Raw genomic sequence first — 26,523 nt, 5'->3', positions numbered from 1 at the left:
TGTTTTCTGGCAATCAGGGCAGTGTTTTAATGGCCTGGCACATTTATCAAAGCACTTACTGCTTTGTAATTGTAAAATTGTTATTTTTTGGGGTTTTTTTTTACTGAACAATAACCGCAGTTAGAAACTCAGCTCCTAAATCTTTCTGACAAAGACCAGGGTATTCTACCAGGTAGCAGGGTATAAAGTAAGACACCGTTTCCACACCGTGCCACTGTTCTATTTGTTATCACAGGTCTTAAACTGACCTACCACTAACCATTCAGATTATATAAAGTAGTAAAAAGAACAAACCAGATAGCCATTGATTCACACACAGAAATCGTACAAAAGTTATGTCTGACAAATAGAAGTAACAGTCACCTATTGATACCGTCAGATGGGCAATACATGCAGAGATATCTAACCTGTCTGATCGACTAAACAACAGATCGACATGATACGAAAAATGCCAGGAAGATCCACACACGGTCCAAAATTATACTGTACAAATGTATCTTTATGTCTATGGCCAGCTTTAGAACATCCTCTGTTTCCCAACAAGATCTTAAGTGGAATGCATTAAATATAAGCCATTTTTCCCTCATCATATTTAATTAAAAAATTAATTAAAGTGTTTTAAAGGAATAATAATATAATGTACTGTTGTTGCCCTGGTAAAACTGGTGTGATTGCTTTAGAAACACAACTGTATGTAGCCATGGGGACAGAGATTCAAGCACATAATACACAGTAGATAACAAATTAGTTCTGAAGAATCCCATTGTATACTACAGAGCTTATCTCTTTGCTGTGTATCCAATCTTTACAACAGCTTTTTTATATAAACTAAACTATACTAGTGTTTCTGAAGCAAATACACCAGGTATACACTCCTCAGTACATCATATTTTCATGATTATACTGAACTTTCAGATCTTGGTGCTACTGTTGCTTTAATACTAAAAAAAAACGTCCTTATAATTCTGAATTTGAACAACAGAGTCAACAGAGTTTCTCCAACCCAAACAACAGAGAGAGAGACGCTGTACAGTTTCCTCCTGCTTACTACAACTTCCTGCTCTGTGCGCTGCACACGATCCTGTCAGCAAATTCAGCAACTGCTGTTTGGCTTCGGGAGGTTAGTGAGGTGGGACTAAGAAACTGTCAGTAACAATGAATAATTTCCCTCTAGCTGTCTTCTCTTCCCCTGCCACCTCATTCTGATGACTTAAAGGAGAACTAAAACTAAAAAACTGAAGACGTAGGCTTGAAATGTTGTACATTATGTTTTGGGATTCTGTACCAACCCTAGGTAATCACAGCCCTTTAGCAGGAAAGATCTGTGCCTCCAAAATGCCCCAGTAGCTCTCCAACTTCTTTTCTGCTGATTCACTTCATATGCTCTATGCTGTTGTCAGTTACTGAGTTTAGGGATTGACTCAAAATATACAGTACACAGAATATAAATATTGTTATATAAGGCTGATTAGTAAGTGATAGATAAAAACTACATGGCAGCACAGAAATCAGAGCAACTAGCAGAATTTAATAATCTGCCCTGTAGCATCATTTTATATTCCAGAAAAACCTAATTTTCTGCTTGACATTTTGCAACAACCCCTAAAGCTTAGCTTCTCAACAGCTGCTCAGAGCCCACTGAGCATGTGTGTCGCAGACACTTTTCAAGATGGTGACCCCCTGTGACGGGTTTGAAATCCTGGATCATTGCTGATATTGAGAAGCTAAAACTTTAGGCTGATGCAATAGGGTCATTATATAAAATATGGCATTTTTAGCCATATACATTTTTTGGGTTTAGTTCTCCTTTAAGTCTCCACTCTACTTTACTTAAAGGAAAACTATACCCCCCGAACAATGAAGGTCTCTATAAAAATATATTGCATACATAAAAAAACCCTGCTTCATCTAAATAAACTATTTTTAATAATTACTTTTTTAGTAGTATGTGCCACTGGGTAATGCTAAATATAAAATTGCTATTTTAAGGGATACTGTTGCTGGAAAACATGTTTATTACACAACCTGTCAGTTAATATTGCTGATTTCTGCAGAATTCTGCACTGGAATCTGTTTTTAGAGCAAACAGATTATTTTATATTTAATTTTGCAATCTGACCTGGGGCTAGACATATTGTCAATTTCCCAGGTGCCCCCAGTCATGTGACTTGTGCTATGAAAAACGTCAGTCATGCTGCACTGGACTGTGTATCTCCCCAGCAGCCTATCAATGGAACAATGGGAAAGTAACCAGATAACAGCTCTCTGACACAAGATTACAGCTGCTTGGTACATATGAGAATAGCACTTAGTAGTAAAAATCCAAGACCCAAAGCGGCTCCTCCAGTTACACTGAGCAAGAGAAACAATAGCATGCCTGAAAGCAGTTCCATTATGAAGTGCTGGCTCTTTCTGAAGTCACAGGATCAGGCAAAATGACCCGATTTTACTTGTTGGTTCAGGAATATAATAGAGTGAGTTATTTGTAATGTAAACAATGCAAATTCGAATTAAAATCACACATCATAAAAATCATGACAGTATCCATTTAAGAACTAAGGGCTGGGACCATACTATTCACAGTACATACAAACAACCAAGGACACACATACTGTACATGTTAGGTCATATGAGCCAATTAATGGACAGTGTTCTGTGTTTTACTCCCACACTTCTTCCTGTTACAGTTAAAGCTGCAATATGTCCGGTCAGGTGATCTCTAAAGGAGCACACAGACCATCATGCAATGGTGGCTTAAAGGGGACCTGTCATCCAGACATAAAAAGCTGTATAATAAAAGTCATTTTCAAATTAAACATGAAATACAAATAATTTTTTATTACAGCATTCATAGCTGTTGTAAACGCAATTTAAAATCTTAGCTGTCAATCAACTATTGCCTGACCCTCCTCTATGTCTTAGGCATAGTAAAAAATACTTCAAAATTTGACTATCGAATTTAAATATTTGGTTATTCTGCAGTTGAAGTAAAATCGTTCGATCAAACGATTAAATCCTTTGAGTCGAACGATTCGAACAATTTTATCGTACGATCATATGATTTTACTTCGACTTCAAAAACTTGGAAAAATGCTGTAGAAGCTCTCGATAGGCTAACATAGCACTTCTGCAGGTTTACTTTGGCAAAGTATTGAAGTCAAAGTTTTTTTAAAGAGACAGTACTTTGATTATCGAATGGTCGATTTTTCAAACTATTTTACTTCGAGTCAAATTTGAAGTCGAAGTATCCTATTTGATGGTCTAAGTATCCAAAAAATTACTTTGAATTTTGAATTTTTTTACTTCGAAATTTCCCTCGAATTCACTTCAACCCTTGATAAATCTGCCCCTATATATACTTTTGTTAAATCGGGAGATACATTTTGATATGTAAACAGTTTTTGCTACTTTTTTTCATCGCCCTAAAGAGGGTTGGTATTTTAAAACACATGGATCTTTCAGGAGCATGGGGTTGGAGGAGATTTTATCTCAAATTTAAAGATTTGGGTATTCTGCAGTCGAAGTAAAATCGTTCGATCGAACGATTAAATCCTTTGAGTCGAACGATTCGAACGATTTTATCGTACGATTGTATGAATTTACTTTGACTTCAAAAACTTGGAAAAATGCTGTAGAAGGTCTCGATAGGCTAACATAGCACTTCTGCAGGTTTACTTTGGCAAAGTATTGAAGTCAAAGTTTTTTTAAAGAGACAGTACTTTGATTATCGAATGGTCGATTTTTCAAAATATTTTACTTCGAGTCAAATTTGAAGTCGAAGTATCCTATTTGATGGTCGAAGTATCCAAAAAATTACTTTGAATTTTTTTACTTCGAAATTTCCCTCGAATTCACTTCAACCCTTGATAAATCTGCCCCTATATATACTTTTGTTAAATCGGGAGATACATTTTATGATATGTAAACAGTTTTTGCTACTTTTTTGCTACTATTTTAAAACACATGGGTCTTTCAGGAGCATGGGGTTGGAGGATAGTAATTGGTTTTATCTATTTATTTACTTATGACAGTAAATAAACATACACACAAAAAATACATACTATCCAAATATAAATATACACATTTTGGTTAGTAAAGCAAGTGTACGTCCAACCCAGTCTAGTGTGGTGTCTTACCTGATTGATAACGTACACGCCATAATCCAGCTGCTGTCTCTGTAATATTGGATGCATATAATGAAGCCAGTATTTCAAATGTAAATCGCGGTTTCTGAATGGTATAATGATAGCTACTTTCTGCAATGCTTTGCAGTCACTTGGTTTGTAGCGACCACCCTCTGTTACATGTGGATTTGCTTTAATGTCTTCCTTTATATTGATTTGCACATTGAAATTAACGGTAACAGGACCACCTGTAAGTAAAAGAAGTCACAGTAAACATACATGACTGGCTACATGAACAGTCAATTTCATGAAATGTCTAGCCAAACAAGTATAGTAGAACGTATTATATATTGTTCTTTAATTCACAGATCAGGTGTTACACACTAAACAAAAGCTTTATCTTCACAAAAGATGATAAAGAGATGCTGGTTGTGATAAATCAAAAAGACAGTAAGGTACATAATCCACCAACAATGTCTATGGTTGGTTAAAAATGACATCCAATAAATTCTACCAGGTAGGAAAACTCCTTCAGAATGTTCACTTAATTCCCAAAACAAAAGTGAAAAATACTGTTGAAGGTAGTTATCAGCTCAGGTTTTAAAAGGGCTCTCAGGATGCTTCCTACCCAACATGCACTTGCCTTGGTCTCTGTAATGCAGTGAGACTGCACATATTGGATGTGCTATAAATTCAAACTTGAACAGCATATTCAATACAAGCAATCACACAATTGTGAAAAAGGAAACCGTAAGATTTGTGATAGACTGTATATAGATCCTGGCTCTCTGTCAAGCTTCCAGTTCCGTTCAGTTTTGATTTATGATTCAAATTGGTCATTAGGGACCTAGGGGAGTGTTAACTAACACTGGGGATAAATTATGTTTTCTAACTTGTAGGTGACTGTTGTAATTGCTGATTGGTTGCCATGGGTCAGAGATATTTAACGAGATTTTCGGTCATTTAAAAGAATCCCAATGGACCTCACACACACTGTTCTATTTGTTTATGATAAATTGATACAGTACATTTACCCATAATAACCAATCACACATTTGCTTTCATTTTATAACTTGTAGCACAGAGATCAGATCGAATTACTGATTTTTTGCAATGGGTAAAAAACAAATTTTTCCTACAGATTTCAAGCATGAATTAACTTACAGATTGGCACATAGCAAAAAGTTTCATATACTGAAGAACTAAAACCACTTACATATTTGCTGCATTTCTTGCAGCAAAGTTGTACATGTCTAGAAGAAGACTGTAATTTTAAAAAACTTTCTCGGCAAATCTTTGCTTTGTGCATGGAGTAATTATAATAAGAAACAGAAAAGGTTCTTCCACTAACTGCTGTCACAAAATAGCAGAAAAATGTACTTGTAAACAGTTTGCTTTCAATGGAACCAGGGGCCCTAGTCAAAAATATATTCCTCCTACACCAAATTTTACCATCGCATTATGCATTAAAATTCAGATAGAGCATTCAGTTGCAAGTGCTTGTCCTTCTAGTCATGAGCCATCCAGCCTGACCAAAAGGCATCTGTTGGCAGGCGTGTATGCAGCCTCTAAAGCCATTACATTTTAAGAATGGGTGAGGGAGGTGGCATTTAGCAAAGAGTTAGTTAGTTATGTATAACTAACAGAGGTAGTGCCCGTTGGGCAGTCATGGATTTATTCTGTCAGTATTAATTTATGTCCCATACGCATTCAGGATTGCCCAACAGACACTAATTAAAATATAATGTTAATATAAAAATAATTTTGGGGTGGAATTTTTAGTTCCTTTCTTATTTATAAATACGTTCATTTTTACATTTTATACCTCCTCATCTCTTCCCATAATCACCACAATCCCTCACTCTGCTGGACACTTCCTCCAACTTTCTCTTGTGTTCTCTAGTTTGATTTTTTTCTCTACACCACACTTAATATTTGCTTCCATTCATCTTTTGTTCACTATTTCTATCTTCATATAGTCTTCCCATTTGTGTGTTCTTTTTTCGTAATCTGTTCATCCTCCCAACCACTTTTGCCTCTTTGGTTACACCTTCTTTTCTGTTTCAGTGGCATAAATACCATACAGCAGTCGGGGGTCTGCTTTATGGTTTCATCTCCACCTGGCTCCCACCCACTGCCACCCAGTTCCCGGTTAACTTAAGTTCCGCCATTGTACTGATTCTTTTAATCTCTGCTTCTTGTATTTTCCCATATTATGCACTAGTGCTCATTTATAACATTCAGTAAAACAATGATTTGCCCTGCACATAGTTATATATATTAAGCTGAATAAGAGTGATGTATTTAATGTGCAAACAGAATTGAGAATTTTTATTTATGCTACAAATGTCCATAAGAGTTTTTTAAATATGGCATTTTAGTTCTGCCACAACTTGTGGCGGAGAAAATGTTCACTAAACAGTTTACAAATTGCGAATTTCAATTAATGTCAACAGTATTGCACACAAAGACTTTTCAAAGTGGCCACACTCATGCAAACACCCATCTCATTTGCCAGCCATTTGTGAATATTTGGACACAATGTAAATTCACAAAAAATGGAAAGGCAAGCACAACAGTGCAATATTTCAATGTTCAGAAAAAAAACATGGGAAATAGAACTGTTTGCAAATAAATATGCACTACGCAAACTTTATAAATGACCACCACTATAATTTATTCTCCAACTTTATCTTTGATTTCATCCTGCATTTTTATTTTATTTCCTTTTATATGGAATTTTATTTATTTTTTTCTCATCTTTCCTCCCCTCTTATGGGCTTCCATTTTGCCCCTGCGGCTGCCCCCATACTCATTCCTAAAATGCCCACCAAGTTCTTAAAAGGCTGTTCTCTTCAAGCACTGCGTAAATAGATATGAAGCAGCTCCATATGAAAAGTTTTCCAATATACTCCACCTTGGGACAGACATCAGTCATTTATATAGTGATGCTCAATTGGACTACTTAACGTGCTTCAAGCCTGAGAATATCAAAAACTCTGATACAGAGCTGCTTCAGTTTAAGGCTGTTTGTATCTGTAAAGTATACATCTGTGTATACATTGCTGGGAAGAGTGGCCGGATGCGGTGGTAAACATCTCCAGCACCATCCTCTCTCACATGGAGTTACAGGTATTGCATAAAGGCTTATCATTTGGTCTTGTTAAAAATCCTGATTTTTTCACATTGGATTTGGAACTGTTCAGATTATTTAGAACATTGAGACTTAAAGCACAATTTGCTAACACCATAAATGTTGAACAACGAAATGTCTACAGCAATATTTTTTGTGGGGACACATTGGGACTAAAACCTGTTAGTGAATTTATGCCAAAATGTGATAATGTATTTGTGGAGGCCTATATTGGACATGTTGTTAGAGAGGTAAAGCAATTGGAAGAGAAATTCCGCAGGGGTGACACACATCTCATTCCCAACAATATGTCCAAGGCTGAATTACAAACACTGAATAATTTGGTAAAAAATCCAGACATAATTATTAAATCTGCCGATAAGGGCGGTGCGTTGGTGGTGATGAATAAAGTTGATTATATTGCTGAGGTAAAACGCCAACTTGCTGATACATCCACATACCAAAAATTGAATAGTAATCCTTTGTTTAGGATACAAAAACAAATAAAGGAGCTCGTTGACGAGGCTCTTAATTTAAAGGTAATTGATAGCAAGTTGGCTCTTTATCTACAACAACTGTGTCCTTTAACCCCACTTTTTTATGTTTTACCTAAAATCCACAAAAATCTTCAACATCCTCCAGGCAGACCGATTGTCTCAAATGTAGATTCAGTTTTTTCCCCTATTGCTATTTTTGTAGACAAAATAATTAGACCGTATGTGGAAACACACCAATCGTATATACAAGATACAAGTGATTTTTTGACTAAACTGAATGAAATATCTGACAATGTTGAAAATTGGATTTTGGTTACTCTTGACGTTGAGAGCCTCTACACCTCCATCCCTCATGATGGGGGTGTGGAGGCAGTCACGTCGGAGTTGCTCGAGGATGGTTCTATGGATGGTACCCAAAAAAAGTTTATTGTGCAGTGCCTTACATTTTTACTGTACAATAGTTACTTTCAGTTCCAAGACGAATATTTTATGCAAATCAGGGGCACAGCAATGGGATCAAATGTGGCCCCATCATACGCAAATATTTTTATGAACTACTTTGAAAAAAACATTATTTACACTAATGATCTATATTTAAGATATTGCAACAAGTGGATTCGCTATATCGATGATGTATTTGCGTTATGGACGGGGCCACAGGAGACCCTTGAGGCATTTGTTCAGGAAATTAATGGTGCACTCCCCTATATTCGCTTTACTTTGAACTATAGTTTTTCCGATATTGCATTTCTGGACACCAGGGTGTATAAACAAGGCGACAGATTGTTAACTGATTTATACATAAAGCCAACTGATCGTAATACACTTTTACACTTTCAGTCATTTCACCCACCCCAACTAAAAAGGGCATTGCCTAAGTCTCAATTAATGAGAGTGAAACGTATAGTTGCCTCGGATGAGGTTGCGGAAGTGAGATTGACTGAAATGTGTGACAAATTTCAGGCAAGGGGTTATCCAGAAGGTTTACTACATAGGCAGAATAATGAATTGAGAACAAAAGAGAGAACAATGCTACTGGAGAAAAAATCTGGTGAACATGTTACTTTTGTTACCCAATATAATGTTTTAAGTAAACATATTACAAAAATATTGAAATCCCATTGGGCTCTAGTAAAAGACAACTTACCGAATATTAAAGCATTTGAAAGACCCCCCATGATTGCCTACAAAAAAGGAAAAACTATTGGTTCAACCCTAGTGAAGATAGATATAGGGGCAAATAGTGTAAGGTTAAAAGAAAAAGGTAAAAATGGTACTTTTCCTTGTTTAAACTGCAACTGCTGCTCCAACATTCAACGGGGTGAATTTTTATATCATCCCAGAAAAGGGACACCCATACGGATTTTCGGACGGTTCTCATGTATTTCCTCCTATGCTGTGTATGTCATCAAATGCCCTTGTGGCTTAGCATATGTGGGGCAGACGTCGAGAACCGTCCGAGAACGTATCCGTGAACATAAGTCAGCCATTAAAACTGGTAAGAAGGAGCAAGCAGTTGCAGGACATTTTATTGAAGCAGGACATAATGTCAACCAGTTAAGATTCCAGGTGATTGAAGTGGTTACCCCAAAACGCCGAGGGGGGAATAGGATTAAAACACTCCTATACCGAGAGGCCTTCTGGATCAGGAGACTGGAGACATTATGTCCATTGGGTTTGAATAAAGAGTATGATCTCAAGCCTATTTTTAGATAAAACTATTTTAAATTAAAAATATTTCCCTTCTTATAAAAAAACTTTTTTCTTATATACTGTTTTTATCTTGTATTCTTGCAGGTTTCCTGCAGTATTATCACAAATGAACTTTCTTCACCTATACTTGTTGCACTGCTCACCGGATGGATACTTTTTATGTAATGTTACCTATTTTTATTGAATGTAACAATGTGTTTCACATGATTGTAATTTGTTGTTAATTGTCCACTAGAGGGCACTAAATGTTTAAATACTGGTGTAATGGTTGTCAGTTTAGCTTGAAAAAGGGCCAAATGAGGCCTGAAACGTTGCGGTAATGCCCGTCACTTGAGCAATAAAGGCATTTTAAACTTCAAATACAATTTGTGGTGCTGTTCATATCATACTCTGACTACATTTGCTGGTGGAGAGTGGCCACTGGAGAACCTGCACCCATCTAAAGAAAAGTAAGAAGATTTAACAAGGTTGTGCTGACTATTCTTGTTTGCATACATTGCTGGGAAGAGCAGCCTTTTAAAAACTCTGCTCACCATTGTATCTTGACAAGAAGGGAGTAGCAGGGATGGAAGTGATCCTTGGTCCCTGGACTGTTACCAAAACATGGCCCCTCGTGTAAAATAGCTCCCCACAGCAGAGTTTTGTCACTCCTAATTTTTAAATCCACACCTATTTTAAAGTACAGGTACAGGACCTGTTATACAGAATGGGCGGGACCTGGGGTTTTCCAGATAACAGATCTTTCTGTTATTTGGAGCTTCATACCTTTAGTCTACTAGAAAAACATGTAAGCATTAAATAAATCCAATAGGCTGGTTTTGTTTCCAATAAATTATATTATTAATTATATAATATAATTAATTATATTTTAGTTTGGATCAAGTAAAAGGTACTGTTTTATTAATTCAGAGAAAAGGAAATAATTTTTACAAATTTGGATTACTGTATTTGGATAAAATTTACTCTATGGGAGACCTTTCCATAATTAGGAGCTACCTGTATATACTTTTTAAAAATTTACAAACTGAGAAATTATGATTTTTCTTTTATTAGATCCACAAGGACTACTTACTTTGTCCACAAAATTACACCAGTAAATATTTATGGATCTAAAAAACAGCTCATTATACAAAGATAGCAAAGGTATCTGTAATGTAATATTGGCACATGATATACTGTGACACCCAGTGCACACACAGGACAGTATGGGACAAATCTTTTGTACACCTATGTTTTTTAAAAATGTAGTGAGTGCCATTAGCCTAATGGATGCACCGTATCCAGGATACGAGGGGTTCTGGTCCACAGGGTCTACTTCCTCTTTAGCTCTGTTCTTTCCTGAAAATAATGGCCCCCTGAAGCAAGCAGATGTACGCAAGCAAGCTTGCATGGGGATGGGTAGGTTGCTGCACGTGCCCTGCACTGGTAAAAGTTCTGTTTGCTTCAGCAAAAGATTTTGTAAGATCCTACAAAATCTGATCTCCATAACTGTAATGTTAAAGGAGCAGTACCATCAAAAAATGAAAGTGTATCAAAGTAAGTAAAATATAATGTACTATTGCTCTGCACTGGAAAAACTGGTGTGTTTACTTCAGAAAGACTATAGTTTATATAAATAAGCTGCTGAGTAGCCATGGGGGCAGCCATTCAAGAAAAGGTACAGGCTAAATAGCAGATAACAGATAAACTAAATACAATGGTATTTTACTGAGGCTATATGGTATCTGCTTTGTAACCTTCTCTTCTTTGAATGGCTTGCCCTCATGGCTACACAGCATCTTATTTATATAAACTATAGTCTTTCTGAAGTAAACACACCAGTTTTTCCAGTGCAGAGCAATAGTACATTATATTTTACTTACTTTGATACACTTTCATTTTTTGATGGTACTGCTCCTTTAACATTACAGTTATGGAGATCAGATTTTGTAGGATCTTACAAAATCTTTTGCTGTTACGTGGTGTTGCATGACAACATCAGATAAAATCCGACCCACATATTCTGATCAGAATCTCCAGTGTAGTGTAGTCCTAAGGCTCCCACTGAATGCTTGATAAAGGGGGTAACCCCCGAAACATTGCATGGCAGGTATAACCTGCCAGCATTACCTGTGTGCCAGTGATTTTGTGTTGCCATTGGGAAGTGAGGTAGCTGATTCCTCCATTGCTGTGCACCACGGTATCATTTCCTGTGAAGGCCAAGGTGTGCGAGTACTTTTGGACAATTTCCTACTGAAGTCATTGCAGCCAGAGACCAATCAGATTTCTTGAGCTTTGAGTACAGGGTTGAGAAATCAGATTTCTTGAGCTTTGAGTACAGGGTTGAGACTTAGTTCATCACGCCCCTGATACTTTTCACCAAATCCCACTCTCTCTCTTTTTCCTTTTTAAAGGAACAGTAACATCAAAAAATAAAAGTGTATTAAAGTAAAAAAAATATAATGCAGTTTTTTCCTGCACTGGTAAAACTTTTGTGTTTGCTTCAGAAGCACTACTATTGTTTATATAAATAAGCTGCTGTGTAGCAATGGGGGCATCCATTCTAAGGAGAAAAGGCTGAGGTTATACATCAGATAAGCATATAAGTAGAACATAATGGTGTTATCTGTTATCCACTATTTAACCTGTGCCATATAATATTTTTAAATTTCCGCCATTGCTACACAAACAACTTGTTTATACGAACTATATTAGTGTTTCTGAACAGATCAGTACTGTTCCTTTAACTTTTGTTCTACTCTTATGACATTATTGCAATTCATTTTTCTTTTCCCCCATTCCATCGCTTCCCCTTTTCTTTCCCAAATTGCCTATTCTTACCTATTCACCCCTGCAAATTTTATTGTAATTTTTTTTTGTGCTGGGTTACTGAAGTACTGCTTGGAGATTCAATTGAAAACCATTTCAGCTAGAAATGTGATACATACTTGGTTTTGTGGGCCTTCCAGGAGGCATTATCAGCAATTGTTTTTTCTGTGTGACCTCAGCAGCTGCTATTGGTTACCTGTCTGTCTGTCTGTCTGAATGTCTTATTACACATTTCAGCCTAATGCAGTACTGCTGTGATTGTAAAGTTACCTATACTCTGCAGTCTTATGACTCTAGTTCATTTCATAGCTATATATGGCCAGTAAGTGGGGCTTCTCTTTCCAATCAAATGGTACAGTGTATTTCCGTATTCATTGCTCTGGGGTTTGGACATGTACCCTGCTAGAAAGTAGTATTTAAAGGGATACTGCCGTAGGAAAATGCATCAGTTAATAGTGCTTCATCAGCAGACTTCTGCACTTAAATCCATTTTTCAAAAGACCAAACTGTTTTTTTTTTTATTTAATGTTGATATCTGACATGGGGTAGACATATTGTCAGTTTCCCAGGTGCCCCCAGTCATGTGACTTGTGCTTTAGTAAACTTCAGTCACTCTTTAGTGCTGCACTGCAAGTTGGAGCAATATCACCCCCCCCAGCAGCCCATCAGCAGAACAATAGGAAGGTAACCAGATAACAGCTCCCTAGTAGCTATAACAACAGCACTCAATAGTAAAAATCAATGTTCCACTGCCTTCTACTTCCACTTACATTGAGTAGTAGAAACAATAGCCTGTCTGAAAGCAGTTCCATCCTGGAGTGCTGGCTCTTTCTGAAAGCACACAACCAGGCAAAAATGATTGAGATGGCTGTCTACACACTAATATTAAAATTTAAAAAATACACTTTTTGGGTTAGGAAAGAAATTTTCATGGTAGAGTGAATTATTTGCAGTGTAAACAGTGTACTTTAGAAATAACTACACCATACAAACCATGACAGAATCCCTTTAATGGCACTTACCCTGCTAGAAAGCAGTATCTTAGGGCCCTGCTGGAGGCATACATAATAATCACCTATGATATAAAATATACTGTTTAGCATTTGCTAGCACCCTGGTCCATACATTGTAAGTGGGAGAAAAGGCACTGCTCTATCTCTTCTTGGTAAAGGTAACCTCACATGTATAGGTGCCCTTAGTTTGTGGGGGTGCAGAGTGCCTTCTACAAACCAGAGGGTTTTTGGTTTCCTATAAAGGGTTATTTACTTTTATTATAGTATTTTACATAAGGGACTTTTGTGTACACTGATTTTATGGCATTTTATTTTTTTGTCATATTTATGGCTCTGTGTCCAGAAAGCCAACTTGTTTTGTCGTTTTAGTTCACCTAATTTATGATTTTAAGGTATTTTGGATGCAATGCTTGTTCTGGAATACTGGACAGCTGGTTCTAGACCTCGTCTGGATTATTGTAGTATGCAGTTGCTTTCCTCTTATCAGTTAGTGCCTTCCTGAGTCCTCAGCAAAAGGGTAATCTGCTTCCTCTACAGTTACACCCCAGTGTTCTGTTAGATTGCATCTGGCTATAGTGCCTTTTTGGGGCAAAATAATCTTCATGTTATTTGAAGGTGTTTGCGGTTAGCACAAGGCACTGTTATTTCCTGTTTCAAGCAGCACTGTATGTTTATCATTGTGGATAAATGGAGATTTTATAGGCAACTTGCACTAACATTTACCAAGCTCTAAACAGGATTTTCTGAGGTTTTGTTCATTTCATCACTGACAATTTTGTTCCCTATAACATTTGGTATATAGTCACATTTATCCTGGTTAAGCATTTTGTGTCTATGGAAATAGTACAATAATGACTTACGCCTCACCCATTCTGGATGCATTAATTATAGCTCCTTTTTCTCTACCGCACACTTGGCAAAGGGGTCAACCCAAAACTTGATGTGTAGAATGGCACTATAAATGCACATTTGCAAGAACTTAAGTCCTGCTGATGAGCTTTACGGAGTGTCTATGGCAGGCATGTCCAAAGTGCGGCCAGGGGGCCAATTGCAGCCAGTTTTCAAATTTACACCAGCCCTCAGCCTCCATCATGAATAAATAATAATGAGGCCCCCCCAGCACAGTACGATCAGGAATCCTATAGCAGTAATATTTGGGCACATTAGTGAAATAGTCTGTCACTTGGTCTATACTGCTGGTCTATAGAGACGCGCCGCTCTCACATACTTGTTTAGGGCTCAAGGTGTCAATAGACGTACTGACATGCCAGTACAGTAAACTAAAGAAGTATGGCGTCACTACGTTACAGTAAGTGTCTATTGCTAACAGCTTCATTTCCCTTAAGTTTCCCCAAATATTACTGCTATGATTACTTGATTCCTGTAATTTAATGTTAATGGTTCAAAGAATATCGGGCTGAATGGTCGGCCCTCACACATTTTCACCTCACCAAATCTGGCCCTCGTAGCAAAAAGTTTGGGCACCCCTGGTCAATGGAACATGATCTCATGGATCTATGTCCGAATAACCTAGATATCACACTCCTGTTGTTTTTCCTAGTTATCTGACTTTGTTTTTTGGATTTCACACTGTGCTGTGGACTGGGCTTTCTGTAGAGGTAGGGTTTCCTTCATGAAGTTTAGCATGTCTGGTCTGGTCTGGGATTCAGGGTGCACTCTGGTTGCCATAGGTAGCTCAATAAAGCTCTAGTCTAAGATTACTTAGCAGCAGCCTCACATTTACATTTATATCTACATTGCCCAGTCTGCTGATACTACTGTTAGTACCTTGTATAAGTCTGTTTTAAAGAAGCAGGTATGGGGGTGGGGTTTCTTTTTAAAGATTTGGGAGGGTCCTTTTGATGGAAGCGGGAGGGGGAGGGACTCCAGTCAAGACATTTTCCGTTTTCACTGAAGAAAAGATTGTGCCTTATTGGTAAGAAGTAGAGCTGCTGACTAAACAAATTGGGGTGCAGACTGTGGTATCAATAAAAAAAAAGGACATTGTCAGTGTTCGATTTTCCAATGACCAGTTTTGGCAGGTCAGTGAAATTTCCACATGCCCTTCATAAGAAGATTTTACAAGCACTTTCTTGTCATGGTTTACCTTCCTATCTGATCAGCAACACTGTGCAATCTGGCCACACTTATAGATGGAAAGAATAGGATTGTCAGCAAATGGCACAATTTATGCTGATTTTGCTTGCCTGGACCCAAAAAACGAATCTCTTTTACCGAAATGTAGAAATTAACTGCCACTCAAGCACTGCAAAAAACGTAGCAATGAAATTACTACAATATTACAATCTAATGCAAACTAATGCATATGGTATAACATTAAAGGAGAAGGAAAGTCTCTTTTTTTGTTTGTTTAATTTGGAAGTGCCAACCCAAGTGTATTTACTTACCTTATACCCTGGGCCGGTGCTCCTATCAGCAGAGAAATGCACTGGTCCAGGGTTCTTCCAGTAAACAACATGGAGTGATACTCTTCCTGATCTTCTTTATTTGCATGGCTGTGCATGTGAAAAGTGAAATTGACAAAAAGGCAGCTACTTTGCTCTACTGCACATGCCTCTGCCTGGGAAATTTAAAGAATTTGCTTACCATATGTTAGGAGTATATTTACTAAGATTCAAATGTTAAATTCGATTTTTCGAAAACATTTTTTGGTCAAAACTCACAAATTCTAATTTAAGATCACCAATTCGAATTTGAATGTGAGATTTATCACTAATTCGACTATTCTCCACCTAAAACCTGGCAAGTTCATGTAGAAGTCAATGAGGTCCCTTGAACTATTTGAAGATGTTAATAGTAGGGATGAGTCAAATATTTGCCAAGCATCGCTTAGAAAATGACTGCCCATAGACTCCAATGTGAGAAAAAAAAAGTTGCACGTCAAAAAAAAAATGTTGCACGTCAAAAAAATCTGAAGATGCAAAAGTTGTTTTTTTCCGGAGGAAAACTTGATTCAAAGTCAATTTGAATTCGATTAGAGTTTTCGGGTCGGGCTATTCGATCGACGTTCAAATTTTTTTTCAGAAATAACATACCATTCAAAATGTGAACATAATCGAATTTTAAAAAAAATTCACATTACTCTAAAGTTCAACCTTTAATAAATAACCCCCTAAATGTGTAACAGCTTACTTTTTACAGAATTCCAACACAATCAATTAATCTCATGTGTTTGATAATCTTCTATTGAGAAACCATACTGGGAAAGGAGCCATTGTGCACAGTCTAAAGTACTTGTAAGATAAAGCCAAGGTTAAAAATGAAAAAGAGTCAAAGGGAGCAAAAAGTTGTTCTCACAGTCTGTACAATAGAAAACCTTTGCTAGCATATACATTTTCCCATACTAATCAAAACTAAGCAAATAAAACATTTTTAAAATAAATGTTCACCTTACAAACGCTTTTTTATGATGAGTTGTTTCCAGATTGTTCACCAGAAATAAAGACTTTTTTTGTTTTTCCAAAATTGAAGTTTAAAATTAATGTTCTTGTCTCTGGCGTTTGTCAACTCAGTAATCTAGGTGCAGAATCTAAACGGTTACAGTTTGCTACATTAATTGATACATTTAGCTGATACATTTCTCAACAGTTTATCTTTGGAATATAAGCCAATATTGTATCGATTCTAAAACTGCCTTTAATGAAACTCAGAGATCCAGTTCAGCAGGGACAAAAATAACAAATGTATCAACATGAATCAGTCACAGAGTTAGCACCCTCCTCCCAAGCGGCTTTAAAAAGACATAAGAAGGTGAGAAATTAAATTTTACTACACTTCAATATTTAAAACAATGGTCACAAATAGAAAGTAATTGCAAACAATTACTGAAGAAGAGAAGGGCATATTATTTATTACTGTACAGGTATAAAACCTGTTATCCAGAATGCTCAGGACATGGGGTTTTCCAGATAACGGATCTTTCCGTAATAATGATCATCATACCTTAAGTCTACTAGAAAATCATCTAAACAATAAATAAAACCAATAATCTTATTTTGCCTTCAATAAAGATGATTTATAATTATATTAATAAATATTTTTTAAAAATTTAGATGAATTATACCTTACTGTAATTCAGAGCTTACTGCATAACGGGTTTCTGGATAACAGATCCTATGCCTGTACTATGTTCTACAGCCTTGCACAACAAGTTGATATATACAATGAACAAATAGATTACATGCAAAAAAAGTAAACTATGTAAAGAGTACCTTGCACAAACATTATCTACTCCCTCTGAAAAATAGATTGGCCTGCTAACAAAGCGTAAAAATACAGAAAACTCAAACAGCTCACTATTGATTGTCTAGAAATAACAGGACAAAGGTTGTCAGCTTGAGAAAATAGGGAAAGTTTCAAAACGCCCTCCAAAATATTTTTTCTACAAAGCCACTAAACCTTCCTTTATTGTAAAATTGTCTACTACAGGAGAATTTTTTTTTTTTTTAATTTATATTTATTTTTATTTGCAGGTAAAAACAGACAGAGAAAAGTAATGTCTACAAACATGGTTCAATGTCTGCAGTCACCGGGCATATCCCAGCCTGCAGAAATGTTTAGGCACTTAGAATATACACATTTTCATTTGAACCGTACAACATATAACAATAAACAGTTTTGAATTAAACCTTTATGATTACTGTCATATTGATATCCTGGTCAAGAAGAGGGTAGGGGTCGTGGCAATATAAACACCAAGTTGGGTAAGAGATGATTACAACAAAAATACAATTCACGGTTCCATTGCTCACATGTCATCCCTTCTGGTATGGGTGGAAAAAAGGTTAGGCTATCAGGGGGGGTAGTACATTTCTGTATGCCATCCATGGCGTCCAAATTTTGTAAAATTGTTTTTGGGAGGCTGTATGTAAGCTAGTCATCCTTTCTAGGATTAGCATGTTATCCAGTAGGAGAATTTTTTTTTTATTAGTTTAGATGAAAAGAGACAACCAGAGGGCAAGAATATACTAATGATCTAAAAGTTCTCAAGAAAAAAGCCTGGTTGGAGTTCTAAAGGTATGTAATACTGATGCTGGAGCTTTATAAATAAATGATTACGGTGATGATGATGTGAAAAAAGTGAAAATCTAAATCAACACCTGAAGCGACTAGTTACACACGCACAATTTTCCACACAGGTGTATTGGTCCATTATTATATCTAGACATCTGTAGTGGGGCACGTTTGTGGAAAGTTGCTGTAAAACATGTGATGACTGACTTGGAACCAAGGTATGTATTACATTAGAAAAAACCTGCCTCACATTTTTATTTGTAACAGTTCATTATTAATTCACTACACCTTCCTTTATTTTCAAATGCTCATTTGGAAATATCATTAGTAGCCATATGAAATGGAAGAAGCTTATGAAAAGGGGCATTCAGTGTCGAGTGCAGTAAATGATGGGGTTAACTTACCGAGGAAGACGGGGGGTCCAGGTGTTCAAGCCCCAGACTTTAGGCTGACTATGACTAAGTGCCCCTAAGGCATGAAACGCTTAAGGCTTTGCTGTTGTTTTTTGCTTAAATAAATACTTTTTTTACTACATCAATTTATGGAGTGTGGTCTGGTAAGTGCCAGTCCTTCATTATCTATCTACATGAAATGGAACCTCCACTCATGGCTTATGAAATAAACTATACAGTGCTTTGTAAAATATGATAAAAGGGCAATAATTAAAAAATAAAAAAAGCAACACCAAATTAACTTAAAATATTTACCAAAGAATCTTTTTAAAATTTTTTGGGGATCAGAAAAAAATGGTGTAAAATCCAGGACAATGTATTTTACATTGTGTAAAATAAATTTTCCTGGATTTACACTATTTTTTTACACATATGATATATTTAGGTGAGTTCCACAAAAAACATTTAAAATAAGGGAAAACTTCAGGGGATGTAAAATTTCAGTTTCCCTGTAATTATATTATGAAGTAGGCCAAAAGCGCACCATATGCAGCAACAATACCAGGATACTGGTACAAAAAATACACAGGGACAAGGCTGTCACTCCTAGGATTTAAAAATTTGCCAAACAAAAATGTAAACTCAAAAAATGGTTTACTTCTTGACATTTCAGTCCTTTGGCACTAATTTTCCAGACATGCTAGCATGAAGTATTTCATTAACCCCACAAATGGCAATATTCTCCGGAATATTGATAATGAATACATTAGCCCCTGAAGTGTCAACAAGAGCACTGCAGAAAATGGACAATGAGCACTCTAGTAATCCAGACATGTTAGCAAGATCACTACAAAATATGGTTAATGAGCATTGAATTTAGCTCAGCCATGCCAGTAGGAGCACTGAAGAATTATGCAATGAGCACTTCATTAACTCCAAGAATAATGTATTGAATACAGTAAAGAGACAATATTAACCAATTTTTAACCTGAGCTCGATGAATAGGGATTGTGCTGAACATACTTTTTGCCTATTGTTTTAATAGGCATTTAAAGGGAAACTCTACAAAAACATAACTTAAGCTTTTTGAAAAGGAAACGTAATTTCAAGCAAATTTGCAATGTACATCAATTGAAAAATATGCCGACTTTTCATGATTTTTAATGGCTTCTGAAAGTTCCCAAAGCCTAGTCCCCCTGCTCTTCTGCTCATCTTTCTGAATACTTTGCTGTTACTTTGTATCAGCAGCCAGCTGTCCCCAGCCTGCATCTGCCAAACCCCACAATTCCCTGCACAAGTGATTTCAATAAGGAACAGAACATCATAGTGCAATGCATTGTGGGTTATGTAGTTCCTGCATGCTGTCTGTAAGCTATGGATAAATTCAGTGTAAAAGTCCCTCCTTCCCTGCCAGTATTTTAAATGATGCAGAAAGAGAAGAACAGCTGGATTTCAGAATAGAAAATGGCATTTATTTATACTTTTTGAAGAAACAGGTAAATGTGATGGGTATTTTAGGGATTTCTATGTTATGTGGGCCTCTTTATCAAATTTTGGTTTGGAAGCCAGAGTTCCCCTTTAAGAATATATGAAGCCAGTTTCACTTTTAAAGGAGAAGGAAAACTACGGAGGCATTTTATTGCCAATAGATTAGCTGCAATAGTGCAATATAGAATGCTATATTTATTCCGTAGAATGTTTTACCATACCTGAGTAAAAAGCTCTAGAAACTCTCTGTTTGTTTAGGATAGGAGCTGCAGTATTAACATGGTGTGACATCACTTCCTGCCTGAGTCTCTCCCTGCTCTGGGCTCAGATTACAGTAGAGAAGGGAGGGGGTGGGGAAGAGGAGCAAACTGAGCATGCTCTTGCCCAGGGCAATGAGGTTTAAGCTGAAGGCAGGAAGTCTGATACAGAAGCCCATGTGTACACAATAGAAGGAAAGAAATGCAGTGTTTCTTTTGACAGAGGAACCAGAGCAGCATTACTTTGGGGGTTTACTGGTATATTTAGATGGACCTTTCTGATTAGACTTACTTAGTTTTAACCTTTCCTTCTCCTTTAATACTTCCTGCTCCATAGAACCTCAGATGAATCCACTGAGAATCCCTGCTAATAGGGTGCTCAGATAAATAATTAAATCGGGTTGAAAAAATACAAAGTCCATCAAGTTCAACCCCTCCAAATGAAAACCCAGCATCCATACACACACCCCTCCATAATTCCACATAAATTATATATACCAACATCTATAATAACTATAGAATTTAGTATCACAATAGCCTTTGATATTATGTCTGTCCAAGAAATCATCCAAGCCACTCTTAAAGGCATTAACAGAATCAGCCATTAGGACATCACCCAGCAATGCATTCCACAACCTCACTGTCCTCTCTGTAAAGAACCACCTAGTGGCTTCAAATGAAAGTTCTTTCTTTCTTGTCTGAAGGGGTGGCCCCTGGTAACGGTCATCCTCTTTATGGGTAAAAGGTCCCCTGTTATGTGTCTTGAATGTCCTCTACTGTATTTTTAAAGTGTAATCATGTCCCCTCGCAAGCGCCTTTTTTCCAGAGAAAACAACTCCAACCATGACAGTCTACCCTCATAATTTAAGTCTTTCATCCCTCTAACCAGTTCAGTTGCACGTCTCTGTACTCTCTCCAGCTCATTTATATCCCTCTTAAGGACTGGAGTCCAAAACTGCACTGCATACTCCAGATGCGGCCTTACCAGGGACCTATAAAAAGGCATAATTATGTTTTCATCCCTTGAGTTAATTCCCTCGAGACAGAAATGTATTTGCTTTAGTAGCCACAGAATGACACTGCCCAGAATTAGACAACTTGTTATCTACAAAGGCCTTGGTGCCGAAACGTTGGGGCCATTCTCATTTTTCTGGTAGGTGTATCCGCTCCTTGCTAATATCTTGCTTGCTATGTACAACTAATGGGTGGTTGATATTCGATGCTATTTTTAACATTGTATAAATTATGCCATGTGTTGTATGGCGTTGTTCATGTAAAATGCTTTTCTCTGCATAAAAGTAAAAATTCTTTTTTCAAACCACCCTCTCTCTAAATTGTATTTGTTTTGAGTGTGCAAACATGCAGATATAAATTATTGATATAGGTTACCTGCAGTAGGGGTAACATTTGTTCCTGCACCTCTTGCTATTTTTTGAAAGTTCTGGTGTGCCCTCCATTCATTACTAACTCTAATTTATATTATTTTTGCCAAAGTGCATAACGTTGCATTTATCAACATTGAACCTCATTTTCCAGTTTGCTGCCAAGTTTCCCAACTTAGACAAATCACTCTGCAAAGTGGCAGCATCCTGCAAGGAACCTATACTTCTGTACAATTTAGTATCATCTGCAAAAATAGAAACAGTACTTTCAATACCCACCTCCAGGTCATTAATAAATAAGTTGAAAAGCAAGGAACCTAGTACAGAGCCCTGCGGTACGCCACTAGCAACACTGGTCCAATTAGAAAATCTTCCATCTACAACCACTCTTTTTATCTTTTAGCCGGTTCTCTATCCAGGTACAAATACTATATTCCAGGCCAGCATTCATTAATTTAACCAGTAACCTACTATGCGGCACATCCACTGCCATCCCAGAATCAAGGTCACTACTTACCTTCTCATAAAAGAAATTAATCATAAAACCATGCTAGCACAAACTCATAGTATTATGAAGTACAGTATCTTATCCTTTATTAACCATTCAAAAAGCTTTCCTACCACTGACGTCAGACTAACTGGCCTATAGTTTTGAGGCTGAGAACTGGATCCCTTTTTGAATAACGGCACCACATTAGCAATTCACCAGTCACTCAGCACCATGCCAGACCTCAATGACTCCTGAAAAATTAAGTAAAGAGGTTTGGCAATCATAGAGCTAAGCTTGCTAAGTACCCTGGGATGAATACCATCTGGCCCCAGATCTTTGTTTATCTTAACATGTTCTAGTTTCTTTTGAATTTCCTCATGTGTGAACCATGCATCATTAGTTGCATTACTAGAATTGGGACTATTAAGAAGGAAACCTTCATTAACTGGTTCCTCATTTGTGTAGACAGACAGAAAAATATGAGTTTAGAATCTGCACTTTTTTTTGTTTCAACCAGCTGACCCCCCTCTGATATTAAAGGTCCCACCCCTTCCTGCTTTAATTTTTTTACTATTAACGTATTTAAAAAATAATTTTGGATTCTTTTTGCTGCTTGCTGCAATATCCTTTTCCATATCAATTTTAGCTTGCCTTATAGCTTTTTTGCATGATGTATTGGCCTTCTTGTACCTTATAAATGATTTGGCTGTCCCAGCTAACTTGAAATTCTTAAAATCACGCCTTTTCTTACCCACCTCAACACCAACACTTCTATTGAACCAAAAAGGTTTTGCTTTGCAACAAAGTTCCTTGCTTACAAGGGGAATGCACTGACATGTATATTTATTAAACAGCATTTTAAAGACTTCCCATTTTTGTTCTGTGTTTAATCCTGTGAAAAGCATTTCCCACTTAATATAACTGCGAATGATTGCACCCCTGTTTAACAGTTTATACAGGAGTTGTGGCCAGCTCTATGGCGTATCTCCCATCATTCCTAGCTAGTCAGGTAATCCCAGTGTTGGCCAATAAAAAGGGTGGTCAATAAAAAGGGTGGTCAATAAAAAGGGCAGTCATTTGGGAGTTTTAACCTTAAAAGCAAGTTGCAGGTAAAACATAATCCAAGTGAAAAACATACAGTATAATCAAGCAGTAGAATTTTTAAGGAATCAGATTAAAGTTAGTGTAGGACTGGCCAGACCAGAGATAATTTTTATGTAGCTGGCCTGCTTGAATATATTGCAATATAAGGACAAACATCTGTTTTGTTTTAAGAGTAGGGCATTTTTTTGGTAGCTTAATGCACATATGGGGGAATGTAATATGTTTCGTTAGTGCAAAAAAAGTTCGCAAACATTCACAAAGGTGTTTGCGAACTTTTTTTGCACTAACAAAAAATATTACATTCCCCCATATGTCCATTGTGCCATTTTTGACTGATTAAAGACCTCAAAGACAATATTTACTGTGTTAATTGCAGCATTAATGTTGTGGGGGGGGGGGTGTTCAAGACTCTTTGGTAGTCTGAAATCAGCCCAGTTCTCCAAAACTGGGAGAAGAGTAAAAAACAAAACAAAACAAAAAAGGTGTAGGGACTAGATATACACAACAGAAAAAGTTGTCCAAATTGTCATTATCATAGTTTTCACCCAAACTAGCAAACTGCTGCCTGTTTTGGTGTGGCTTATGAGGCAAAAAGAATGAAACAGGTGGCATATACCAGTGACGTAAGGATTCTGAAAGCCTTGGTAGGGGTTATAACGTGTGTAATGTGGATTTTGTTGTGCTAAATAAATAAATGATGGTGATGATGATGCTAATGGGAGGAGTTCCTGGTTGCACATGCACAATTTTCCACACAGGTGCACAGACCAATTGTTGTATTTAGATGTGTGTGCTGATGCATGTTTGTGGAAAACTGCTGTAAATGTCATTGTGTTGTTTCACATCCAGGAACCAATGCGTACATAAGAACAATCTCTCTCCACTCTTTTAGGTTTTCATAGTGCATTACCCTTCAAACAAGTGGTAATGTTTTTATTTCACAATTAGATGATGAAACCTTGTTAACAAGAGCTAACATATTTGCACTGGATTATTTCACTCTAACATTGTTGACTTCAGTGCTCAAATGAATGGTTAATGTTTCACAGTTCACTGGCAAAAGATATAGACTAAGCAATTTACTCTATTTTTTTTTTGCTAATTTATTAGCACAGTAAAGTGGGCATACACGGAGCAATGTGGCTAGGCAGTTTGTTTTTTCTCACAGCATGATGCCTATTCTTTACAGAGGATGGTGTATGGTGTATGGTAAACTGCCTAAAATGATGCATGTGAAACATCAAAAACAATTGACCCACCTTTGGATTTACTTAAAGGAGAACAAAACCCTAAAAATGAATATGGCTAAAAAAATCATATTTTATACAGTATACTAAGCATATTGCACCAGCCTAAAGTTTCAGCTTCTCAATAGCAGCAATGATCCAGGACTTCAAACTTGTCACAGGGGGCCCACCACCTTGGAAATTGTCTGCAAAACGCACATAATCAGTGGGCTTTGAGCAGCTGTTAAGAAGTTAAGCTTAGGGGTCGTCGCAAATCATCTAGCACAAAATGGGGTTGGCCTGTAATCTAAGGCTGATTAATACAACACTGATTATTAATTTCTGATGCTAGTTGCAATAGTTTCTATGCTGCCACATAGTAATTATCTGTATTAATTACTATAAACAGCCTTATTTTGTGACATTTATATTCAATATTTACTGTATATTAAGCTAAGTAAGTGACAGCATCACTGAGCATGTGCAGGAACCCAAAAAATGTACAATGTACTAACACTTCTAGCCTGCTTCTTTAATTAAGCTTTAGTTCTCCTTTCAAGGATAGCTCTCTGGTTGAATGCAACTGAAAGGTGTGATCAAACTAGGGATGCACCGAATCCACTATTTTGGATTCGGCCGAACCCCTGAATACTTCTAGAAAGATTCGGCAGAATACCGAACCCTAATTTGCATATGTAAATTAGGGGTGGGAAAGGGAAAACACTTTTTACTTCCTTGTTTTGTGACAAAAAGTCCTTTTCCATATCAATTTTAGCTTGCCTCATAGCTTTTTTGCATGATGTATTGGCCTCCTTGTACCTTATAAATGATTTGGCTGTCCCAGCTAACTTAAAAGTCGGTTCGGCCGGGCAGAAGGATTCGCCGAATCCGAATCCTGCTGAAAAAGGCAGCATCCTGGCTGAATCCTGAACCGAATCCTGGATTCGGTGCATCCCTAGATCAAACACACTTCACATTCAGCACATGCCATAAGTGAACAGCTTACTGCTTAAGAAATTCAAGTCTATATGCAATTAATCTTTTATACTCTAAGTGATTATATACCTCCTCGCCTTCCTGAGAGCTCCTTTGGGACATGCCATGACACACACAGTGCTTTTCAACTCTGCTCATTTTGGTCAACTAACAAGCGTCATGCATCACTTTCTGTGTTTCCCATTCAATTGACGGAAACCCCCAGTAGACACTTTCTGGCCCAAAAATGGTTTTGAATATTTTCAGGTTGAGAAGCATTTATAACCAGCGGTTGCAAGCGTTTGTTTTTACTATAAGTGAGTAAAGTAGCCTTAACTATTCTGAATACAGTTAGGGGAATATTTATTAAGGGTTGAAGTGAAAATTTGAATTCTAATTTTCAAATTTTTTTTTTTGGTCAAAATTCAAATTGTGAATTATCCAAACTCAATTCGAGTTTTAATTTGAATTCCAATTTTGTGATTTATCATACTCTGGCCCTTTTAGAACTCGAATTAGACTATTCTCCACCTAAAACCTGCTTTTAATACTTCGATTAGAGTTTTCGGGTCGTCGAAATTCATTCAAGTTGAAAAAATTTGATTTTATTAATAAATTTCAATTAGTTGAATTTAGAATTTATGGGAGTTTAGGGTAGTTAAAAAAACCTCACATGAATTCAAAATTCGACCCTTGATAAATGTGCCTCCTAATGTGGTAATAAAATCCCTACATGAGAGTGAAAAAATATAGTGTCCTTTAAGATGATATAAAAACATTTTTAAAGATAAGGTTGTTTTTAAATAAGTCAGAAGAGGAGTGGTCGCAAAGCAGGATGGAGAGGGCTACGACGTGATCCCCAAAGTTTGACACGCCTATTTTAAACA

General features: G+C 36.8%; 1 protein-coding gene across 1 annotated transcript in view; it reads right to left on the bottom strand.

Annotated features, from left to right (window-relative positions):
- b4galt1.1.S (UDP-Gal:betaGlcNAc beta 1,4- galactosyltransferase, polypeptide 1, gene 1 S homeolog) overlaps positions 1–26,523 on the bottom strand; it is a 65,358-nt gene that overhangs the window by 28,809 nt on the left and 10,026 nt on the right. The window contains exon 3 of the mRNA XM_018243539.2: positions 4,137–4,372. Within this exon, the coding sequence (XP_018099028.1) occupies positions 4,137–4,372 (236 nt within the window). The remainder of the gene's footprint in view (positions 1–4,136; positions 4,373–26,523) is intronic.

Source organism: Xenopus laevis, chromosome 1S (genome assembly GCF_017654675.1).
Source record: "Xenopus laevis strain J_2021 chromosome 1S, Xenopus_laevis_v10.1, whole genome shotgun sequence".
Taxonomy (NCBI): Eukaryota; Metazoa; Chordata; class Amphibia; order Anura; family Pipidae; genus Xenopus; species Xenopus laevis.
This window is presented reverse-complemented; position numbering and strand designations above follow the sequence as displayed.